This window comes from Fukomys damarensis, unplaced genomic scaffold, assembly GCF_012274545.1.
Source record: "Fukomys damarensis isolate Sample0158 unplaced genomic scaffold, DMR_v1.0_HiC HiC_scaffold_23, whole genome shotgun sequence".
Lineage (NCBI taxonomy): Eukaryota > Metazoa > Chordata > Mammalia > Rodentia > Bathyergidae > Fukomys > Fukomys damarensis.
In genome coordinates this window covers 57,402,870-57,426,557 of record NW_022900935.1, presented here as the reverse complement: position 1 = coordinate 57,426,557, position 23,688 = coordinate 57,402,870, and the positions used below count along the sequence as shown (strand labels likewise).

The 23,688-nt window shown below is 45.5% G+C and overlaps 1 protein-coding gene and 1 long non-coding RNA gene across 2 annotated transcripts; both read right to left on the bottom strand.

Moving 5' to 3' along the window:
• Positions 1-2,249: 2,249 nt before the first annotated feature.
• Positions 2,250-7,189, bottom strand: LOC104860239 (leucine-rich repeat-containing protein 37A3-like). The gene is given in 7 exon segments (XM_033767417.1): positions 2,250-2,610; positions 2,676-2,716; positions 2,889-3,168; positions 3,171-3,352; positions 4,063-4,187; positions 5,238-5,423; positions 7,097-7,189. Coding segments are annotated over 7 exon segments (1,062 nt in total). The 3' UTR covers positions 2,250-2,455.
• Positions 7,190-16,432: 9,243 nt separating this feature from the next.
• LOC104860236 lies at positions 16,433-21,315 on the bottom strand. Its single transcript, XR_779632.2, has 3 exons — positions 20,588-21,315; positions 19,789-19,908; positions 16,433-17,433 (listed from the first exon to the last, which is right to left on the bottom strand). It is a non-coding gene; the product is annotated as an uncharacterized LOC104860236 (long non-coding RNA).
• Positions 21,316-23,688: the final 2,373 nt, after the last annotated feature.

Genomic DNA, 23,688 nt, shown 5'->3' with positions numbered 1-23,688 from the left:
AAATCCCTAGCCCTATTTCATGGGATTTTAAAAACGTAAAGTAAAAATGTTGTTTCAGTGAGTTCAAGACCACGTTCTCTCACACACGAGGCAAGAGCTCTACCACTGAGACACACCCCCAGGCATGACAGCAATTTTCAAGGGCCTCAAGAGGACCCACTCTGCCTTTGCTACTGTGGTCTTTGTCCTTTGAAAACTAAATGCAAAAAGAAAAAAAAAACAAAACAACTAAATGCATTTCCCTTAATGCAGTTCCCTTCATGTGTTCCTCCTGTTAAAGTATAACTGTCTGAATTGGATTTCAGCCTTATTGACAGCTTGGTTTAATGACAGGAATTCCACAGTAGCCTCGCTTCACAGTGGTGAGTCCCAACTTTGCACAGTTTGTGAAATGTGCATACCTTCCCTGTGTCTTATTTTTGTTTTACTTACCAAGTCATTCGACAAGCTTTCTTTGAGCAATACTGTATCCAAAGCACCATTCTGGATATTGTAAATGCAGTGGTGAGTGAGGTAAGCAGTTACCGCTTTCTTTCATTCTGACTTTGCTCATTATTAGAACTCAGCAGCACACAGGGAAGAATATGGAGAGATGGGTGTTACTGGTTGGATAAATGGAGTAAAGAAAGATATCCAGTGTTCACCTGTTCACACTTCTGGCTTCACCCACTAGTTCTTGGTCTGGCAGTCTCACTCTAGAAACTCTAAACAGCTCTGAGGTTGGCCTAACATCTTGAAATGAGCAGAAGACCTGGTGAATTCTTTTATAATCTGCATCATCAGATCTCACATGACATTTCAGTGCAGCGAACTCTCCATGGGAGGTGGTTCAACTCCCATATTGAATGCTGCAGCGGGACCCAAAAGCTTCTGTGTTATGACCCCGACTGTGGAGGGCCATGAGGGCATGAGCTAAGGAGTTCCTTTGTCCCTTGTGGAAAGCTCTTCTTCCTGTCTGCAACTGCAGGACCCTCGCTGGGGCTACACTCTGGTGGGACCTGAAGATAACAGAAAAGGGAGGGCAGCTTGGTATAATCCATAATGGTAATGGGCTACTCTTCTACCTCCAGGACTCCCCTCCCTTGCAACACACAGTGCAGGAAACATTGCAGTTGGCAGCAGAATCTTACCCACGGCAAATCTGCATACTGTGAAAACTGCCCTTTACCTTCCCCCACAGCCCTCTCCCGATCCTTTGCTGCTGCTAGCCCCTCTTGTTTGAGTGTCCTTTTCTGAGAGAGAAGACTCATGAGTGAGCATGTTTTAAGCTCTCCAGGATGTGAGTTTTCTTTCCCCGGGTGGCCATTCAGCGCACAGACTCAGTTCCTATTTCTCTCTCTGGCTGCCTGCTCAGGTTGGATCCAATCCAACAGACACTGTGGCAGTGGGCATCACCATCGGCTCGGTCCAGAGTGAGACCAGATTGGACTCTGGGGAGCCAGAGGCTGTCTTTCACAGGGGAAGCCCTAGATTAGAGCTTGCTTCATGGGTTTTTGACATCCTTCACCCTTAAGTGAAGCTTTTGAGGAGGATCCAAGAGTATTGGGCAGGAACTACAGAGAAAGGTCTTGTATCCTCTATCCTTCCAGACTCACCCTTGGGCTGTATTCTTAAAATTGGTCTAAATTTGATTCTGATCAAATAATTCTTTAATATTCTCCCATTTGACTTTTGAGAAAAGTAAAAGTAATAAACTGTTAAGTAACCAGGCAATCTCCAGGAAGAAACATTACAATATAACCTGCTGTGGAGAAGACTGTTGCAGAATTCAGCAGCAGTGCTTTAGCTGAGTCTATTACACAGTGCTCAGACTAGAGGAGGAGCTGACTGTGGAAAGCTAAGGAGTTTACAAGAATGCGTTTCTGCTTGTGGCCTTGTCCTTTTCTCCATAGGGTGGGATGACAGCTCCTTGGGGGTGGAGATTATTCAAGATGGATGAAGACATCAAATTATTGCCATAATTTTGGGTTGGAGAAATTTTTTTTCATTTCACCTCCAGCTATGAGAATTGACTTTTCAAGACAGTCAAATGGTCTGTCATCCTGGTTTCAGTTCTTCAGTGATCTCTTGGGAGTGGGGTTCCTTAAACATCCCTAGAGTGGGGCTGGGATTTATCTCAGTGGCCCCAGCACCTGACTCTCAAGCACAAGGTCCTGAGTTCCATCCCCGGTACCCCCCAAAAAATCCCTGAAGGGGAAAAAATAAGAACCAAGATAGATTATGTAAAGGTACAAGTTTCCAATGATTAATGTCATTATATGTCTAAAATATACCAATAAAATTAATTTTTAAAAAATCCTGGAAATCCCATTTCAGTAAAAGAGCAAAGAGCTAGGTCTCAGTTACTGATGAAGGATTTCCAGTAGGAAAGGACAAAGTGGGTTGGATTTTCAGTTTCATGGCTTCTGAATCTATTACAAAGTCTATGGCCATACCACCCTGAACACGCCCGATCTCATCTGAATCTATTACAAAGACAGGATGCATTCAGGAAACTTGAATTAATTGTTGTCCTTACCTCGGTGAGACAGAAAATTATCAAAATCATCAGTACTGCTGTCACAGATATTGCCAAGATGACCTTGTTGTTGTAGCTATGTCCTGTATCTTCTTTTGTGAAATTAAAAATATATATATATTTTTGTTAAAAAGGGAAAAGAAGAATGAAAGCTGACTATTCAAAATCCCATTCTTCTGAGTAGATAGTTTGCAGGTTCTTAAAAACATATCAAGTGGAACAGGTTACAAATTTTATCATGCATGTTCTTTTGTTTATCTTGTGCATCAGGTCAGCTTTTTTCTCCGAAGGAGTGGGCTGGGCATCACTGTCCTGGCCAAAGTTATGTGGCCAAGTCAAGATATGTCTTCCTTCTTGGGTGCTTCATGGCAGACCCTCATGTTGGGTAGTTGTCCTCACCTCGCTTGACTCTTGCTCCTCCTCCTCTTCTGTGCTCTGCTGTTCTCTCATTGATATAGTTCTCATGGTTCTTATTTTTCCAGTGGTCTGCATCCACTGGACCTTGGATACCTTGACTTCTTGCTGCTCCCTGAGAAGCTGCATCAGGAGGCCCATTTTGGAGATGAGCTTGGCAAAGGCCAGTTGCACATGGGCCTCAGAGCAGTCCGTTTTTAAACTCCTGATGATGTGGGAAATCAGCCTTCTTATTCATTGTTGGGGAAGAATGGCTGGAGTTGCTGGTTTAGGTAAATTTCAAACTGATCACCAGGGAATGACAGCAGTGGGGAGGTGGAGTCTTTGAAGGGTGAGTCAGTGCCTATGTTGGGGTGCCCCAGTGTGCCTCCCTGTTCTAGTTCGCAGCTGGTATTGGGTTGAATGCAGTCACAGCAGAGTCTGCAACAGAGGGATTCTTGTGGTTTATTTCTTCTTGTACACTAGTGTTTACTGCAAAACCCCATCCTTCAAAAGTATCTGCTGTGGTATGGTTTTCTGGAGTACTTTCTACTGAAGGTTCTGAATGAGCATGTAATTCTAAGACAAGATTCTCCTGAAAAAAGTCTCCTGAAGATGGGACTGTTGAGAAGGCGAACTGATGAGACTTCTTGCTACCAAGAACAGAGGGCTTCTTGCAAGCATTAGTCTACTGCATGTATTTTCCTTTCTCAACTTTTTGCTCAGTTTGGCCTTGGGTGTTCCATGGACCATAAGAGAATGAGTTTTATGAAAGCAATGATTTTGCAGGGGAATGTAACATTGGTTTAGTACATTGTATAGTTTTGGCCCTAGCATATCCATCTTCCAACATCGTACACTAGAGACAAAGTAATTTGCTCTGTTTCTCACCTCAGGCAGGGCTTTGGCAGGGATGGAGGAGGGAGATCTGCCCAATGAGTTATGTTTCAGGGAGAAGAGACTGCTTTTTGCCTTCTATTTCTTTGTGAACCATGGCTGTATGTGGGAGCAGTTTCCCATCAACTTTTGGCCTCCGTACCTCGGATGGTGCTCCGGCCCCTTGGGATGGGTGTCTTGGGGCTTCTTTCTTAGACGATATCCTCCAAGAATGGCTGGGCACTCTGCTTTGCCTTGACTTTCTATTTTCTCACTTCCTTAAAGAAATTTTTTGAGCCCCCTTTGGCCCCTTGCGGACCTTCTTTACCGTGTGAACCTTTTTTCTTCCAAGCTGAACATCTGCCAGGCTCTTTTTCTTTGCTTGGTCATTTTCCAATCTCTTTGGAAAGATTTGTCATTTAAATTAGGGATGTGAAAGGCTAGAATGCATAAGGATGGCAGTTTTTCTTTTTCACGTTTTTAATTGTTTTCCTGATTTTCTGCCTCCAAAACTTTTCCAAAGGATGCAGTTTCTTCGGTTTCATTTGTAAATCAAACTATAGGATTCAGGTTGAAAAGCTACATTCTTTGTATGAACTAAACTCTTCTCCGTCAAACTGGTTTTCCTTATGTCCTGCTCCTTCTACCTGTCATTCTCATCTTCATCGAGTTCAGGAACTATGAATTCAGGTTTGATTTTGCGCTTCTCTGTCCACCCTACCCCCCGATGCTTCGCTCAATCACTCAGTCACGTAGTGCTCACAGGATTCTCTCTCCACGCTCATCACCACTCTCACTCTAACCCAGATCTACTACAGCTTTCTAGGTGGTCTCCGAATCCGGCTGTCCCCTCTAGATCACTCTACACATGGATTCTAACATCGTCCTCCTGTGTAACCATTTAGCTCTCCTGCTTGAAAACTTGCACTGGCTCTCTGTGTCTGTCTCTCTCTCTTTTTGAGACAGGGTCTCACTATGTAGTTGAGACGGACCTGGAACTTACTAGGTAGCCCAGGCTGGTCTCAAACTCACAGCAATCCTCCTGCCTCAGCCTCCCGAGTGCTGGGATTACAGACGTGCGTCACCACGCCCGGCCTCTCTCTCTCTCTTTTTTTTTAATTCAACTGCACCATGGCTTCTCACCTAGGTTGACTATGCCTATAGAAATTGTTAATTGTGGGTTGAAGGGAGGGCAGAGTTAAGGGGAAAAAATGAGAATCAAGACTTGTCATGTAGAGGTGCAAGATCTCAACAATGAATGTAACTGTACTGTATCCGTAAAATGTACCAATAAACTCAATTAAAGCTGAAAAAAAAAGAAATTGTTAATTGAAGTATATGTTCCTCAAACTTAAAAAAAAAAACATCTGTGTGATGCTAGAACCTGAGCTGAGTGCTGACCTCATGGTGCCAGATTTGCCATTGCACGTGGTTCTGTAGGTTGAGCTACAGCCTCCATAGATGGTTCCAGAGGCTGAGATGGGGTCTCCTGCAAAGTCGGGGAAAGTTGGACCCCTGAAATAGGTAGAAAAGTTCTGGAATGTTCCAGGTTCAAAGGCTGAATCATTGCAGGAGTCAGGTTGGGCTGCTGAGCCTGCCCCAGGTCTCGATGTGCAAGTGTCACCTCAGGGTGACACTATCAGAGGAGAAACGACAGCCTCTTGTGGGCCCACAGAATGGACAGGCTCTGTGGTGAGCTCAGGACTTACAGTAAGGCTCGTATGCAGTAGTGGTGCCATGACACTAGGTGATGCTGGAGGCTGAGCTGATTCTTGATCTGTGTCCTAATTTGTCACCTTGTTAGGGAAAACTTTTATAAATAGCAAAAACCCATAAAGTGTTACAATGTAAAATGGCTTCTGCTGTCTCTAACAGCAGTTTGTTTCACTCAGAACTAATAGGCACCAAAGGCACTAATTGCTGAATGAGGCATTCGGTCTGACCCTGAGATAACAGGGCACAGCAAGGTCTTGGGCTCCAAAGAGACTGGAGCCACGTGATCGTGAGAATGTCTGGATGAAAGAACCCATTGCTAGCATTTGCTCCCCTGACCCTGAATATCCCCCTTCCTGTGGACTACAATAGATACCTAGGCAAATCTTAAAGGTAAACTCCCCAACTGCAAAGAACTGTTACAACTGGGTTGAAAAGATTAACTATTCTGTGACTGTGATTTGAACTATGAGAATGAAATGTAATTACCCAAATGAAGCCAAGGCTGTAAAACCCTATAAAAGGAGGAGTTGTAACCCAGTGCATCATCGATCCAGGCACAGCATATGTGCGATCCACCCTTATTGATGAGTAAATTTGTTATTTTACTTCCATTCTGCTGCGTCTCTGTGTCACTTACTGATTCCTTACGTAACAAGCTCATACAACAGTAGGTCTTGAGCCTGTGAGAGGCTGGAGGCAACACTGGATACAATTTCCTGGGGAACTCCTGCTGAGTTGCAGCAGAATCTAACTCTCTTGGGGCATCTGGAATCTGAGCTACAACATCTCATTCAGCTGGTGGAGATTCAGATTTTTCAAGGAATTCTGCAGGCAGGGTAATGGGACCAGTCCAGATTGGGGAAAGCTCCACTTGTTCATAGTAACTGTGGACTGAGCAGGGTCTTCCTGCTGGGTAGCAGAAGGTTCTGCCTTCACAGTAGGCTTTGCAGTTACAGTAAGCTCCAGCTCCAAATGTGTAACTGTGGACTCAGACAACATTAAATGCTGATTTGAGAGTATTGTTTCCATATTTACAGGTGAAAATGGCATGCTATCAGCTATCAGGGTGGAAAGAACTACCCTCCTTTCAAGGGCCTTCTGATGGCTCAAAAAAGGTTCAGCTTTCTCAGGGGGCTGTGAGAGTTGACATGAGGCTTCTCCCTGAGGTATAGGTTGCTGGATTTGGGGAATCTCTGGATTCTGAATTTGGGCCTCTGGCTGAAATTGTGAGGATTTCTTGTGCTTTCAGGGCTGCGCAGGCTCCTCTGGGTTCTCCTGATACCCCAGATGAAGGCTGTCGTGGTCAGCTGTATCCATACTTGGGTCTATGTTATAATCCTGCAAGATTTCTTTCTGCCGGTTAGCTTTTGCTGATTGATAAAGACTTCCAGAGACCTCCTCAGCAAGTTGCCAATGCCGAGCTGGATCCTTCTTCAGGTTCAGGGGGGAAACAAACTGTGGTGCCATCCAATTCTTACTCAGTGGAGGTGGAACAAGTAAAAGTGACTGGTGGCCTGTAGCCTGCTCTAGAGCAGAAATCTGTCTTCCTTTTGAGTGGAGGAGGCAAAGCTCCAGCTTGGTTCTGATCCCCACCTGAAACTGCCTCTGAGAGCCTCTCTTGCCCGGCAAGCTGGTCCTGCAGACCTGATGTGGAGCAGTGAACTCATCTGGCCACAGCTCTCCCATCGACTCTTTATGTGGAAGCAACATGTCTGTAGGCACAGAGGACCCGAGGTACTCGAACCCCCCAGCTCTGTGGGGGCACTAAGGGCATGGAGTGATTCCTTTTGGAGATTAGACTTGTAGGGAAAAAAAATACAAAATTTGGGCCCCAGGGGCTCCGAGTTCAGGAGGACTGGTTATTGGGCCCCCTCCGGAATGCAGCCATTAAATCCAGTAACCACACCTGTGGCCACACAAGGAGCCGTGACCCAGAAGGGAAGTATAAATATAACGATAGAAGGCTTGGTCACCAGGACCTAGGCAGGTAATGTTCCAACCAAACGTTCTGGAATCTTTCTCATAGCCACTAGCTGCAAGTGCTTGATAACCTTGTACTTTCCACCCTGCCCCACCATTTTTGACATCAATGTTTAAGAAACCTTTATGAGGTTCTGGCCCACATGGGCTGAACTGGTCCGAGGGAGCCTTTTGTTACAGGACCAGGGCCAACTCCTTGCCCAGCAGAGGTGATAGCGGCTTCCTCCAGGGCCATCTCCCTGTATGGCAGCAGGATAGGCACCTCAGACCTACAAAATCTAAGCATGCAAAGCCCTTTGGGTGGGGCCTGGCAGAGCTTCCCACGAAAGTCATAGGGCTGGGCCTTGGGATACTCAGAAGTAGTAACCCAGTCTGGCAGCCTGAGCTCTTCCTGCTCCAAGCTACAACCTTACAAAAATTCTCCCTCCTCCTGGGTATATAGCTTCCAAGAAAAGCAACCGACGTACAAAATGAGGACCAGTTAGGGTGGCACACAGGAGAATACACACTATGATGATTTATTCCACATTGTTGTCATTTGTTCTCAACTCTCAGTATCAGGTTCCATGTTGGAGAACTCATTCCCCTCTGTTAGGCTGGGGCTGCGTATACTCCGTGATGATGCCACAATTTCTGCAGAAGGGTTTTGCAGTTCGGCAACTGCAGCTAAGAGCAAGGGTTTGAATCCGAGTAGCCCGTTCTTCACATCAGTAGGACAGAACTCTCCCCATCCCACCATGGCTCAGCAGTCATTCATCTAGCTGTGACAAGGCCACGTTTCACAGCAAACATGGATCAGACATTTAGCTTGTTAAAGTCGGGAGGCTGAGCTGAGAGCCCTTGCTGGACTGGTGAGAGTGTGACATCCTCAGCAGATTTTGACGACAGAGCTGAGATCTCCTGCTGGCTTAGAGAATGTTCTGCAGGAAGCTCTTCAGGCTGCAATGGGACCCCTCAATCCACTGGAGAGTGGTCATCAATTACATTAGGGTATTGTCACTGAGTTGTAACCCTTCTCCCAACTTCCCAAGGTTCAAAGGGGTCAGGGGACACAGAAGACAAAGCTGGGGCCACTTGCTGGGCCAAAGAACAAACTCCCTGGTAGGATCTGGAACTATAGTAAGTTAAAACGCTGACTTGATTTCTGAGCTGAAGGTCAAAGTGTCACTATATTACACCATGGCCTTCTAACCGTACTCTATAGAGGGGACTCTAGAGCTTGATCCTTTTCAGGAATCAGAAATTTCACTTCACCAGAAGGTTTTGTATAATGAGATGTGGCTTCAGGTTCCCTCTCATAGGCTCAGAAAATGGAACTGGTTGCTGCTGCTGACTGGAGGAAAGAGCAACTTCCACAGGTGGGTGTGGATGCAGAGATGGGGTCTCCTGGTCAGATGAAGCTTCTACCTCTGCATAATCTGCAGGGTGAGTTGGGGCTTCCAGTCGGGTTTGGAAAGGCATAACCTCCCTAAGAGATTCAGTAGACTGAACTATCTTTTCCTGCTGGCTGGTACAAGTTTCAGCCTCTATAAAAGGGCCTAGAGCAGTGGTGGGGAACCTATGGCATGGGCACCACAGCAGGTTGTTTTCATCATGGAGAGCTCTGAATTTAAAAGGTTAACCATCATTGACCTAGAGGCTGAGTGGGGATCTCCTACTAGTACAGAGAAGATTTAATCTTCTCTTGGGCTCTGCGGTTATGTCAGGCTGAACTTTAACAGGGTCTAGTTAAGTTGTCCAGACTGGGCCCAAACTTGAAATGTTCCTGCCTCAGCCTTCTGAGTAGCTGGGCTCCCAGGCTTATGCCATTGTGCCTGGCTGAGATTGGATTTTTTTGTTCATCATTGTACCCTCAACACTTGGCACAGTGTCTGACAATAGAGTAAATATGTGTGAAATGAATGTCTTATAAGATGTGCATAAAATTTTTGGAAATGCTGAGTAAAACTATTCAAAAATATGTGCATGTCAGTATTATATCAGCAGAAAAAGACTACAAGGGATTGTAGAAAAACTGCTTTGAATTGACCTATAGGAGGGTGAGGGGATATACAGGAAGGAAAGGGGATGCGAAAGAATCAAGATGTGTTTTAAGTACCTGTACCACCTCCCTTCAGTGATGTAATCCTTCTGTACTGCAAACATGTAATAATAAAAGATGAAAAAACTATAAGTAAAAATAGTATTACATATATTTTAATCTTTTATTTTAGCCCAAATAGTAAATGTTGATATTTCTCGAAGTTTTGGTGGGCTCTTTATTGTTTGTTTGTTTGTTTGTTTGTTTGTTGAGACAGGGTCTCACTAACTGCCTAGGTGGGATCAAACTGGCAATTTTCCTGCTTCAGGCTTTCAAGTGCTGGGATTACAGATGTGCACCACCACATCCAGCTATGGAAACTTAAATTTTATAATACATTGATGACATAAAATGCACTCGCTTATAGTATAGACTTAAATGGTTTTTAGTAATTCGGAGAGTTGCATGACTTCTCACCATGAATTGGGGGCATTTCCATCACTCCCAAGAGAAACACTAAATGTTAGTGTTGTCGGGCTGGAGGAGAGAATTGGAAGGGACTGCAGCCGGTAGTTTATTTTCGGTCTCTATTGCTCTGAACATTTCACGTGGATGGACTCATAACGCAGAGGCTCTAGGTTAGGACAGGCAGGTCTGCCTGGGGAGAAAGGGCCTTTGCATAAAAGCCAGCTGGGAGACAGATGGAGCTGCATGATGTGGCCACATCTCTGTGACCACAGTTCCTTTCAAGCAGTTTTCTGGATTGGTGAGCAGCCATGGGAGGAAAGGGAAATCCTAACTTCTCTCAAGAAGCTGCCTCAGGACACTACTGAGGGACTTTTGAGGTCCCAAAACGTACCTGACCATTGGCCTTGCCAAGGGAACTGACAGTCCACAGAGTGCCCAAGATAGCCCAGGACCTAGTACAGGGCAAGGGGGTCTTCAAGAAACAGGGCCTGAGGGGGCTTTAGTGTACTGGTCACCAACAACTGTGTTTGAAAAGTCCTGGAAAATGGTCAATGTTCAAAGGTAAATGTAACCAGTATACTCCCATTATTGAAACAATAAACCAGTGAACACCTAGGAATACCTGCTTTGGACCAAGTTGATGCCTTGGCCACTGGCCAAAGGGCAGAGGGCTAAAGGTCTGAATGGAAGTTCTCAGTCTGCAGGTACCTACTTTAAATCCAATTTAAATTCCAATTTTATAAGCAACAAGATGTAGAGAGGGCAGAGTCTCCTCAGAGGCTGCTTTGGCTGTAACTTTTTCTCCACACGAGGCCTCTTTCTGGAGAGCACTGCGCATTCCTGTCCCAGTGAGAGTCTCATACAATGGCAGTCCTCTGCACCCCACTTCCTTCCCTGCCAGCCTGCTGGGATGGCGGCTAGAGGCCCAGTCTATTCTCTACCACTCAGGTAGCGGATCCTGAGGAGATGCAATGACACCTGCGGGGACAGATGGCAACCTGATGAGGTCTGTTCTCATCCTACAGCCACAGACTCCGGCAGTCACCAGGCAGTGAGCCCATCTCAACTGAAAGGCCTTCTGAGCACACAAAATAAAACCTGAGAGTGTATTTTAAGGAAGGAACCAGGAAGGAAAGAGTCAAGAGGCTCAGTCCTGGGAGACAGGAGCCTGGATGCGTGGGGTGTGGGGAGCACCTTTCACACCACTCAACTGCATGGAATACCAGTGCCACGGGATGGGATCGGGGTAGAGGGCAATGACTTGACTGAGGGCAGCTTCAGCTGAAGGTGCAAGAGCCAGTGGGGACCAGGAAGCAGGAGCTCCCAAGTCCCATTCAAGGCCCGGCCCTTCACCAACTCGACTCCTGCCGCGGTCCAGGGTCGGCCTGCTCTATGAACTTGGGGTTCTCAAGACCTCCCTGAGACCAGATTCATGCTCTAGCTCTAATGACAGGAAAAGGAATATGTGCTGTGGTTAAACAGAGTCACTCCTGGTAATGTGTCTGATCCTATAGTTGGATTCTTTGTAGAATACTCGTGTGTAGCCCAGCAGGCAAAATCCAGCTTCTCTGACTCCAAGACCCTAGGTTGCAAACACTAATGTACAGTTCTAGCAGTGTAAGCCTCTCCCTCAGGCCTACCTAGACAGCACTCAAGCTCCAGAGTCACCCTTTCCTCAGACAGATACAAGGCCAGGATTCTAGTTCTTTTTTTTTTGTACCGGGGATTGAACTCGGGTCCTTGTGCTTGCAAGGCAGGCCACCGAACCGCTGAGCTAAATCCCCGGCCCAGGATTCTAGTTCTTACACCTCAACTATCTAAATATCAGCCTGGGTCTGTTAAGATCTCTACTAATGAGCTGAGGTAACGGTATTCATTAGGAGGAGCTATCGGTAAGTAGGTGTTCTGGCCAGGAATAACAGTCTGCCAAAAACAAACAAAAATAAACTAAACTGAAGGTAAGGGAGGTCAGAGTAGGGACCTGAGAAGAGACAAGTAATTGTCACCACTAAGTGTCAGGAAAGCCACAAGGTAAATAAAATAGCCAATAAAATTACAGACCACTCAGAAGAATCTAGAACAGTCATGTACTCAACAATTCACCAAAAACAGGATCAGAACTTGGGGATGAGCCACAATTCAGGACACCTTCATTTTTTTCTTATAGGAAGTCAAAAAAGTACCCTACCTATTCAAGTCTATGCCACAGTGCTTCCGGGAGGCAGAAATGTGACCACCAGTGATATAACTGGCTCGTGGAACCTGACCAAGGTACTGGATCCCCTGATCCTTGGTCAGTCAATGTTCCATTATCCACCTAGTGACTCAGACCCCAAGTCTGCCATGCTATGGGACGGACTGCTATCACTTCCTGATCTTGAATATTCTTCATCAACACCACGAACCAAAGAGAAAATAGGTGTGGCTCCAAGGAAAGAATATTGAGGAGAACTTGGGCAACACTCTGAAGGGGCTCTTCAACATTACTGCAGGAAAGTGACCCCTGCCACTTAAGAATTCCCAAGCCACACAAGTCTAACTCCACCTCTAGTTATGGATTCCTCAATCTAGACATTCCAAAATTTTAAAAAAGTGAGCTTCCTCATCTAATTCTCCAGTCTTATTTAAATCCTAGAAGAATCTGGAGAAAGATGGTCATCCCTATTATATAGAAGAGAAAACTCAGGCTCTATGGATACAGGACTCAGGTAAGAGAATTCGCTGGTTCCCATATTCCTTTTACCAGATGAAACTGTCTCGGGTCTTAGGCTTGAAACGTTTCAAGAAAACTATCACCCTCTGCCATTTTAGAAGTACTCAGCCGATCCATTTTACTGAATTGGCCTGATACAGGACACAGTCTTCCCAGTCAGATTTATAACCCAACCAGCTGATCCCAGGACCTTCCCATGATAACCAAGTTTCAGAGTTGTCCTTTCTTAAATGTTCCAACACACGGGAATGAATTCTTCTGGATGTTTTTCTTCATTACACTGTTTCTCCTTCTGTATGCAGAATGTCTAATTTCCCTCCCCTCAGGGAAAGAAAGAAAGAAAAATGGTTTGGAGCAGGCTTACATTCATTTCAGAGAGGAATAACATGGCTTCACCTGCTCTCAAAATATTCAAAGCAACAGTAAACAGCTTCTGCTTCTCTTTAGAGATGTCTCCGCTACTACTGCAGCCTCTCCTCTACTATCCGAAACACATACCTGGCTGGTTGGAAAAATAGATTTGCAATTATGCTGTTCAGCTGCTATGCCAGTTGATGAGTCATTTCAGTCAGAAAAAAAATGACAAAGCCATCTTCTGATTCAGAAAGGCAGGTGGTGTTTCTGGCCTGTTAGTGCTGAATGAGTAAACAGGATCTTTTTCAAGTCGAAGAAAGTTGGGTGTCTAGACAAATGTCATGAATTGGGGAGGGTGCCGAGAGTGGGAGATGAGGCCTTTTACACAGCTTTAAATTAAATGGGCTGGAGGGTGAGAAATTTCTAGTATGTGGTTCCCAGGCAGAGAGCTAGCTACTGGATGAACATGGAACTGTGAAGTGGGTGAACACCAGTTATCTTTTTTTTTGCACCCTCCCTCCTGGCATCCAGTAACACCCATCTCTCCATGTTCTTCCCTGTGTGCTGTAGGATTCTAACAATGAGCAGATGAAAAGAATAACTGTCTGACTCACTCACCATTACTTTTTAAATATATAAACAGCACATGGCATATAGTACTCAAAAAATGTTGAATAATTTGATGAGTGAAATAAAAATAAGGCACAGTGAAGTTATGTACATTTCACAGACTGTGTGAAGTGGGGACACACCACTGTGAAGCAATGGGACTATTGTGCAATTCCTGCCATCAAACCAAGCTGTCAGTACTGCTGACATCCATTCAGATGGTTGCACTGTAATGGGAGAGCCCATGAAAGGAATTGCATTAATGGAATTTCGTTCAGTTTTCAAAGGACAAAGACCACAATGGCAAAGGCAGTGGGTCTTCTCAGGGCTCTTGAAATTGCTGTCGTGCCCAGGGATGTGTCTCAGTGGTAGAGTTCTTTTCTAGCATGTGATAGAACCTGGCCTTTGTCTCCTACACCGAAGGAAAACATTGAAATTAAAAGAAAAAATACCATGAAGTAGCTGACCCTTTTGAAGCCAGGTCACCAGAATTTGGAGAAAATGTGCATCGACAAGTCTCTAATGTTCAGCACGGAACCCAGGTGTCTGAGGAACATGCCTTCATCTCAGCTGCTGTGAATACTTTGATTTCCTGTGCTCATGGAACCTGAATGGCTACAACTCAATGACCCAGCACTAACAAAAAGAAGCCATTCAACTGGCTCTGCTCCCTCTAGGCCCCACTCACCAGTATGCTTCACAACATGTGACATGCCTCTGACACTCATTGTATGTTGGGCACTAAGACTGATCTGCAGTCAGCTCGGGCAGAGAGGAGCACAGAAAGAGGATCCTTCACAGGTGCCAGGACAAGTCATAGGAGTATGCTTCTGTGATCACAGCCAACGCCCTTCAGTGACTTCAGCAAAGTCATCATCTAAGGAACTCCATAACCCAGGCCCAGTGCCACTTGTAATCCCAGTACTTGAGGAGGTCATGGTAGGAGGATCATAAGTTTGAACCCTGCCTAAACAACATAGTGGCATAGGGAGAACTTGTCTCAAAAGTAAAAATAAAAAATGGCCTGGAGATATTCATTAGTGCAGAGGCCTTGGGTTCAATACCTAGCACCACAAAACCAAAGACAGTTTCATGCTCTTTTGTAAACATGCATTCCTTTTTTGACTCATGTAAGGGCTTAAGCAGGAAAAGTGTCAACTAGACATACCTAGAAAGGATATGTTCATCAGTCCTGAGTTTTTCAGGAAGCCCCGGCCTTCAGCCTTCGGGGTGCGAGTCTGAGGCAGGGCTGTCGGAGAGTGGAGTAGGGGAAGCTCCTGTGGCTGATGTTTAGGGAGTTTGGAATGATAAGAAGCACTGCCCAGTGGGAGAAGGTGAGTGAGGAAGAGAGACCCCTGCTGGCTCCACAGGCCATAGAGATGTACAGTAGGCAACTGGATTGTCAGTGTGATGTAGATCGGAGGGTCTCAGGCATGCAGAGGTGGGAGAGTCACTCTTCACTTCGACTCAGTAGTTGGGCAGGCTCAGCCTTGAACTCTACTTTGCCTGTGACCTCAGGTAAATGACCTCATTCCTTGTTTATCTATCTGTAAACCGAGGGATAATAGTAGGACCTTCCTCAAAGGGCGGAAGGGATTAAATGAGAGCCTGTAAAATCACTGGCTCCTAGTAAATTTACCCAGGCCGAGGAGGTAAGAGTTGTGGATGGTGGATAAGGCCAGGACAGAAGGAGGAAGGGTGGGATGCAGTCAAGAGGGCTTGGCATGGAGCAAGGGGGAGTTTACAGTACCTGAGAGCAAAGCAGGTACAGCAAGTGAGATGGGGAGGTACCTCAGTGGTTGAACATTTGCCTAATGCACAAGAGGCCCTAGGTCGCACTGCTCAGCACTGCAAAAACAAGAAAAGACTACTCAAATTTTATCCATAATTTATCCCTGTGATCAAGACTAAGAATCAGAAGGACCAGGCTTAGCTGGGTGTGGTGGTGAAAACATGTAGTCCCAGCGCTCAGGAGGCAGGAGGATTGCCACAAGTTCAAGGCTAGTCTGGGCTATGTAGTGAGTTCAGGGCCTGAACTGTGTAGTGAGACTGTCTCAAAAATAAATAAATAAATTAGATTTCATTTGGCAAGTCAATGTTTATTAAGGATCACATTTGACTGATGGGAAACAATCCTTGGCTTTAAAAAAATGCAACAACATACTGGAGATTGAACTTAAGGCTTTCACGCAGAGCTATGTCCTAGCCCTTTAAAAAAAGCTTTTAATTGTTTGAAACAGTTTTTTTTAAATTTTTGGTACCAGGGATTGAACTCAGGACCTTGTGCTTGCAAGGCCTGTGTGGCACCACTGAGGGATTTCCCAATCTAAAACAGGGTCTTGCTAAGTCACTGAACTCATATTTCCTATCCTCCTGTTTTAGCCTCCTACAGTACTGGGATTACAGGCATAATGTAACTAATAACATAATTAACAAAAACCCATGCAACATGTTTTAGTGTATTTTATAGTACACTAAAATTCTGAATTGTTAATCATTGTGATTGACTGTTTACTCTGTTATAAAAACTATGTAGGCACCTGTTGACATATCCAGAAGATTTTATTGCAATGCATTTTGATGCAACAGGAGGTAAAAATTTATAAAGTGGAAAAATAATGTGAATTCTGATAACAGACTTAAGAAAGCTGATGTCTCTTATTGCTGGGCATGGTGGCATATGCTTGTAATCTCAGCCCTTGGGAGGCTGAAGCAAGAGGACTGCTGGGAGTTCAAGGCCAGCCAGAACTACATAGTGAGACCCTGTCTCAGAAAACAACAACAAACAAAAACAAAAAGCAGACACCTTTTTAAGAAACTCCTTGGAAAGAAAAAAAATCTGGAAACCTCCAAACCAATACTTTTGATAGAACATATTACACAGAACACAGAAAAAGGCCAGTATATTCTACAGCCATGTTCAAGGAATGACCCTGTCGACACTAAAGGGCAAGGACAATGGGGTCTAAAAAAATCAAACACGCAAATACCAGCCCATCTTCAAACAGACTCAAGTGCAGCAGGCCATCCAACACTAAACCTCTTAACAAATCCTGCAGATTGCTGCCCGGGCAGAGACAGACACATTTTAGTGCATATGATACTAGAGCCATGAACATACACAGTGTAATGGCAACTGCCCAGAGTTAGCTTGGAAAATCTGCTTGCTTGCTTGCTTGCTTGCTTCTTTTTGTGGAACCAGGGATCTAACTCAGGACCTTGTGCTTGCAAGGCAGATGATTTGCCACTGAGCTAAATCCCCGACCCGAAATTCTGCTTTCTGTACACATGATTTAAGTTCTAATCATCAATCTTTCTGTGAACACAAAACATTTCCTCCATGTGAACTTCCACTTCTCTGCATCAGACAGTCGAGCCAGATTATTGTCACCTCTGCCCTTTCCCTCAGTGTAACTGCTTCCTGTTTGGGTTTGGATTTTTGCAATGGAAAAAGAAACTCCTTGTCTAGGTCTAGTCTCAGTGGCAATGCACAGAGTCCCCTTTCATTTCTAGTAGGTCTCATCGGTCTGCCACATACACACACCCCTAAGAAGAGGAAACTCAGCAACCTGAGCTCAGCCGGAAGCAGTGTCAAGTGCCCGCCCACCCTGCTGTGCCTAGCTTACATTGGTGGTGAAGGTGCAAGACAAGAGGTCCTCCTGCTGTCTCTCCTGCTGCTCTCTGGCAGGATGCTGATGCTGGAAGTTTCTGAGAGCAGTCTACGGGTGCTGGGCAGCATACTTTGGTGCACATGACAGCAACTGATAGAGATCAAATTCCAGGAACCTAGGGAGACACAATTTGAGACAACCAGGCTGTGTATTCAGGACAGGAAATTATTTCTTACTTCTCCCCACACTGCCCACATCATTCCCCTAAATCTGATGTGGATCAGAGAGGTTGAAAGTAAAGAAGTAGCTTGTGGTTAAAGTGGGTGCTAGCATGTAAGATTCTAGCCATCGCCTCTGATTCTAGATGCATGATGGAATGGGACAGGAAGCAGATTTGATAACCCCCTTCCTACCACCTATGAATTATATCCCTCTCCTAGAGGGGCTGGGAGGATAGCTCAGTAGCACACCACTTGCCTAGCACGCCTGAGGTCCTGCATTGGATCCATAGCACTGCAGTGCCACCCCCATTATAATAAATTAAATATCATGGACCATTTTGCAAGTAAGTATGAAGCAAGTAAACAGGAAATACATGATTACCTTGATGAAGAATCCTACTTTTTTTTTTGGTACCAGGGATCAAACTCGGGTCCTTGTGCTGGCGAGGCAGACACCAGAGCCACTGAGCTAAATCCCCAGCCCTAAGAATCCTACTTTAAAAAATAAACAGTATAAAACTGTTACAAAAATTCATTCATTTCATACTAGGAGGTTTACCTTCAAGGAAGATACACTTCACATTGTCTATAACAAGGGTCAGCTAGTTCTGGCTGCCACTGATTGTTGCGAATAAAGTTTTATTGCAGCCCAGCCAGGCTTATTCATTTATGCATTGTCTGCTTTTGTGCCACAGTGAATGAATTAAACATTTGTGGCAGAGATCTTATGGCTTGTAAAGGCTAAAATATATACAGTACTACCTAGCCTTTACAGAACAGGTATGCTCCACCACTCCTGGCTCAGGACATCATTTGAAAAAGGATCTGGGAAAACTGGGAAGGGTTTTGGTATTGAGACCATCATGCGACGGAAGCGGAACTGAGACCATGGCCCAAATCCTTGCTCTACTGAGCATAAAGGAAGAGTGTTTATGCAGCGATCCTAGAGGACAGAATTCTAAGGGAAGGATAACCCCTTGACAAGCCCCACTTTCTCCATATAGGCCGCTTCTGCCGCCTAGCGGTCACCAGACACATCACAAGCAGGTGTCCCAATTTTAACAGGCACTGCAAGTTGGAAAAACTTAAGGTTTTTCTTTTAGAGATAAGCAATTTCTCCAAACCCCCTCCTGCTGAGCATGTGGCAACACCCCCTCTTCTCTTCCTCCCCAAAGACGTGTGAGAATATGCTGATGCAAGCCCCAGGTGGGCCAGGAGGTTGGTTTTTTTTCCACAAGAAAGAAGAGGTTGAGCTGAAAACGGCCAGGAAGTGATAAAGCAAGTGTAGTGTAAAGATCTGCATTATCTGTCCTCTGCTCCTTACTAGAAAAGGCGCTTGCTCATCTGTAAAGGTGACATGGGATTTGAAGCAATTAAACCCCATTAAACCTCTCCTTTCTATATTCCTTATAAAGCAACTTTACAGTTCCTAGTTTTGAATAAATGTTTTTTTTTTTTCCTTTTTACCCAAATATATGGCTTCCTTTGATTTGGTCACATGGACAAGAGATGAACTTAAGCATATGAGCCTAAATGGCTGGAAACAGTTTTGGTGACCATGGCAAGACTGAAGATGGGAAACTGGGAGCAGGTTTCCCAATTTCTCAGTCCACCTGCTCCTGGGGTTCTCAACCATGTGACCCCTAAATGGCTGGTAACAGTTTTGGTGACCACGGCAAGACTGAAGATGGGAAACTGGGAGCAGGTTTCTGAATTACCCAGTCCACCTGCTCCTGGGGTTCTCAACCATGCCTGACCCATAACTCCCTTTCCACAAAATATATCTTGTGTAAGTACAGTAATTTTTAATTTTGTTTTTTGAGACAGCATCTTACTATGCAGTTGAAGAACTTGCTACGTAGCCTTGAACTCACTATGTAACCCATGCTGGCCTGGAACTCACAGTGATCCTCCTGCCTCAGCCTCTTGAGTGCTGGGATTACAGGCCTGTAACATCACGCCCCCCCACAACTCCTTAAATGTTATACGCACTCTTTCAGATGTTGATATACAATCAACTGTGTATATTCACCGAATATAATTTGAGAATTTCTACATATGTATACACCTGAAATCACTATCACAATGAAGATAGTGAACATATTCATCTCTCCCCCACGACAAAGTTTTCTTGTGCCTCCGGTAACCCCTCCTCGTGCTCTTTCCTACTTCTCCATTCCCAAGGGACTACTGATTGGGTTTCTGTCATCATAGATTGGTTTATACATTCTCATTTTCTACACATGTAACCGTACAGTATTGTGTTAGCTTTCTGTTATTATAATAAGGACTAGAGAGAATTCACTTACAAAGAGAAAGGCTTATTTTAGATCACAGTTTTGGAGGTTCAGTCCATGGTTGATTGTTCCCATTGCTTTTGGGCCTGTTGTGAGGCATCACATCCTGGCAGCAGGATGGGGTGGATTTGGCTGAAAAGAAGATGAATTTCATGGAATAGTTTTAATAATCGATGAATTACATATATCTTTATTTTATTCCTTATAACCCTAACTCCTCCCGATAGGGCCATCTCATCAATGGAGCATGATATTGGAAATAAAATATATAGTCATCTTTGAGGTTTTGCCAACTTTCTCTCATATACACATAGCTCGATACATGTTCAAAAGTTACATCCACCTAACGTGGTATTTGTCAGGGAAGGAGTATAGAACATATTTTATTCCATAACTTGTTAGTCTGATGTATAACCTGTAAATATTTAGACAGGTAGCCTCCCATCCCTGGCTGTACATCCAGAATGTACACCTGGCTTGCAACCAGGCTTTTTTTGGTTCTCTTAACAAACAGGAATCCATCCAGGGCCTTTTTCAGAACTGTGGGGCTGAGGTAGCCACCACTCTGGTCCCCCTTTGAGTGCTGACATCATCCCCTCCGAGAATTTAAGCTGCAGAGAGGCCAAATTTCCAGGGCATAGTCCTGGGCCAGAGAAGTCTCCACAGGTAAGTCTATTCAGGTCATCAGAAGCGCCTTCAGAATGCAGGCCGCAAACAGTGCTTCATAAAGTTATGGTACTTCACGCGCTCTCTCTCCCATTCAAACTGCTCCCTTTCCAGCTATTCCACCCACTCATAAAGTGGTACTCACAGAATGCCTTCCTGGGGTTCTGCCTCCATTCCCGATCCGCTGTCTCCCGACCCCAGGATGTCCTACTCTGCGTCCTGCTGGAGAGAGAAGCAGGAGGTGGGACAAGGCAGTACTGCCATGGTTACTCTGTGAGACCTGCCCTCTTGTTTCTCAGGTCGAGTGGCCATCAGTGAAAAACTTTTCTCTCTCGCCTCCTTTCAGCTACCGTCTGTGGAAATTTCTCAGGCAATGGCCCTGGTCTGTGGATTCAGCACTTGTAAGGTTTGCATTGTGGCAGTTGCAGCCATCCCTGCATCGTCCTTGCTGTCAACGAGGAGGCCATACACGTGTTTGGCATCTTGCCCTGGTGCACGGTCTGTGTAGCTTGACTGGATGTCAACCCTTCAGGAAAATTTATCACGACGACCTGACGGTCCTGGCTCTTCTCGCTCACCACTCTGGAACCGGACTATGCTGAACTCTGAGGAGCCCCGGCCAACGCCCGCTTCTTCTTGGCATCCTCACCCCCCTAAACCATCAGAGCAACTCTCTCTGTCAGATGGTCTGTTCATTCCAGGCGCCGGCGGCTCCAGCGGGGCTCATCCCGCGCAGCAGAGCTTGCGGGCGGGGCGTCAGGGGAACCCGGTACCCCAGGACCCGTGGGCTCCACGCCCGCCGGCGCGCTTCTGCCTCCGCTGAGACTGCCGCGTCCTACGCCTCCCCTGTCTCAAAATTTTAAAAAGAATACGGGGAGGGTAAAGTGCCTAGGTCCACCCCGTCCCATCACGCCCCGCGCGGAGCACGAGACCCTCTTGAAAGAGCGCGGGCCGGCCTGGCGCAGGCGCAGACTGCTGGAGCCCAATGACGCAGGCGCAGTGACGGTAGGCTGCGAAATCTGGACCCTGCAAAGTTCCACCTGAGTGACAGAGCTTTGTTAAGGTCGGACCCGAGTTCTGAACCGTGCTCAGAGCTCGCTTGTGAGCCAGGGTAGAGGGAGGGATGGAGAACGCCCCCCCACACACACTGGGAGGCGGGAGGCCTGCCTTAGCGCCTCCCCTTCCTAGAGGACTCCGCCTCGTGGACAACCTGTGGCCTCCACCGATTTTACGATTTGACAGAGCAGAACCGTTTACAACTGGCCAGTGCTTCTCCACCCGGTGTTGCCTCTTTCCTAGGAGGAAAGCTTTCTCACGAAATGACAGGTTTTTGAATCGCGCCCTTCTTTCAGAAGGGCTCGGGGAGTATGAAGGGATGGTCCGGGCTACTTTCTTGTCGCGAGATTTCCTGTAGCTTCTTGGCATGGGGCCACCCCACGGGCTTCTCTGTTCACAGTATTCTATGCCCTCAGCAAGCTTTATTCAGCCAGGAATCACAAAGAGCCCCAGAGATATGCCACAGGAGGCCTATGGTCCCGAAATCTTCAGTGAAGGTGGCCTCAGAGATGCCATTTTTACCTCCACTGAGATGAGGGCCGAATTCAATAACAGGCTAGCAATTTGGGGTCTACAGAATGCAGGATGCACAGCTACACTGATCTCCTACTTCAGTTTTTTGTGTGTTTGTTTTGTGTGTGTAGTTTTAGAGAGAGTCTCCCTTTGTAGTTCAGGCTGACCCTGAGTTAGGCAGCCCAGGTTGGCCTCGAACTCACTGCTATCCTCCTTCCTCAGCCTCAGGGCTGGAATTACAGGGATGCGGTATCACGCTTGGCTTTTTTTTTTTTTTTAATGTAATTCAAACTTGGAGTGATTATGAGAATTGCTTAAGTTAGTGACAATAACTGGAAACTATGGTGAAACCCAATCATGCTGTCATTTTGTATTGCTTTTAAGTAGTCTTTACTGGAAGAGTTCTGCTTATGTTTACTTTTATGTGGATTTAAAGTGTGTGAGCTTGACTACCTCCCTTGAGTTTCCAGAGATTGGCAAAGCTTTTCTTTCTTTTCTTTTTTTTTTTTCCTCTCTCTCTTTGCTACTGGGGATTGAACTCGGGGCCTTGCACTTGCAAGGCAGGTGGCAGAACCACTGAGCTAAATCCCCAACCCCAAAGCATTTCTTAATGCATTGTAGAAACCCTATTCCGAGTTAACTAGCCAATCAGTTTTGCTTTTGCAGAGCAAGGACAGTACTACATTGTGCCCTGATTCAACCACCTTTCCTTTCTCTTGGACCATTTCATTTCCTGATTGGCGATTTGATCTGTCTACTTACTACTCACCTTGCTGTCTGTTCTTGTCTGTGTTGCTTTCCTCATTGATTTAATCTTCACTGACCTGAGAACTCTATGCAGTATTGTCTCCAGATATATCTCACCTATACCTCTGTACCCTGTTGAACACTCTCTTTTAACCTGGATCCACTTGCTATGATTGAATGATCACCTGTCAGATGTTCTTTAAGGTTTGGACTTTGATTTGCCTGTTTGTAACTTCTGGACCAGCTCTCATAGCTACTTAGTACAGATGGTACTGGAAAAATTGTAAAACAACTACTTGTTATCATTTTGTGGCAAATGAGTTTTTAGTGCTGTTTGGACCTGAGACTATTTCATAGGCTTTCCATTTGGAGAATTTCACAGTGTACAGCCCATGACTCACTGATGGAGTGGTGAAGGAAATGTTCAGCAAGTAAGTATAAGTCTTGAAATTATTTCTGTACTTAGCACAGAGCCTGTTTCCCCACCCCCCAATTTGTTTTTGTTTTTGTTTTTTCAACAGGGTCTCATTGTGCAGTTCAGGCTGGCCTTGAACTCAGTATGTAGCCTAGGCTGGCCTCAAACTCACCATGATTCTCCTACCTCTGCCTCCCAAGTGCTAGGATTACAGGCAGTCCCAATTCTGGCTAAAATCAAGGTTTCTGAGGTCTTGATTTTGAGTAGTACTTTTCCTGGTGTGGCTGTAAAGAAAATGCTTGCCAACAAGAACCATGACAAGATTATCCCTGGTGGCAACTGTCTGTACTACCTCTCAGAGCCCCTTGAAGCTTTTTGTTGTTGTTGTTGTTGTTACCGGAGTTCGAACTTAGGCCCTTGTGCTTTTGAAGCAGGTAGTGGAACCCCTGAACCAAATCCCCAGCCCTCCCTTGAAGCTTTTGGTTGTCCAGTAAAACATCACTATGTCTCACTGT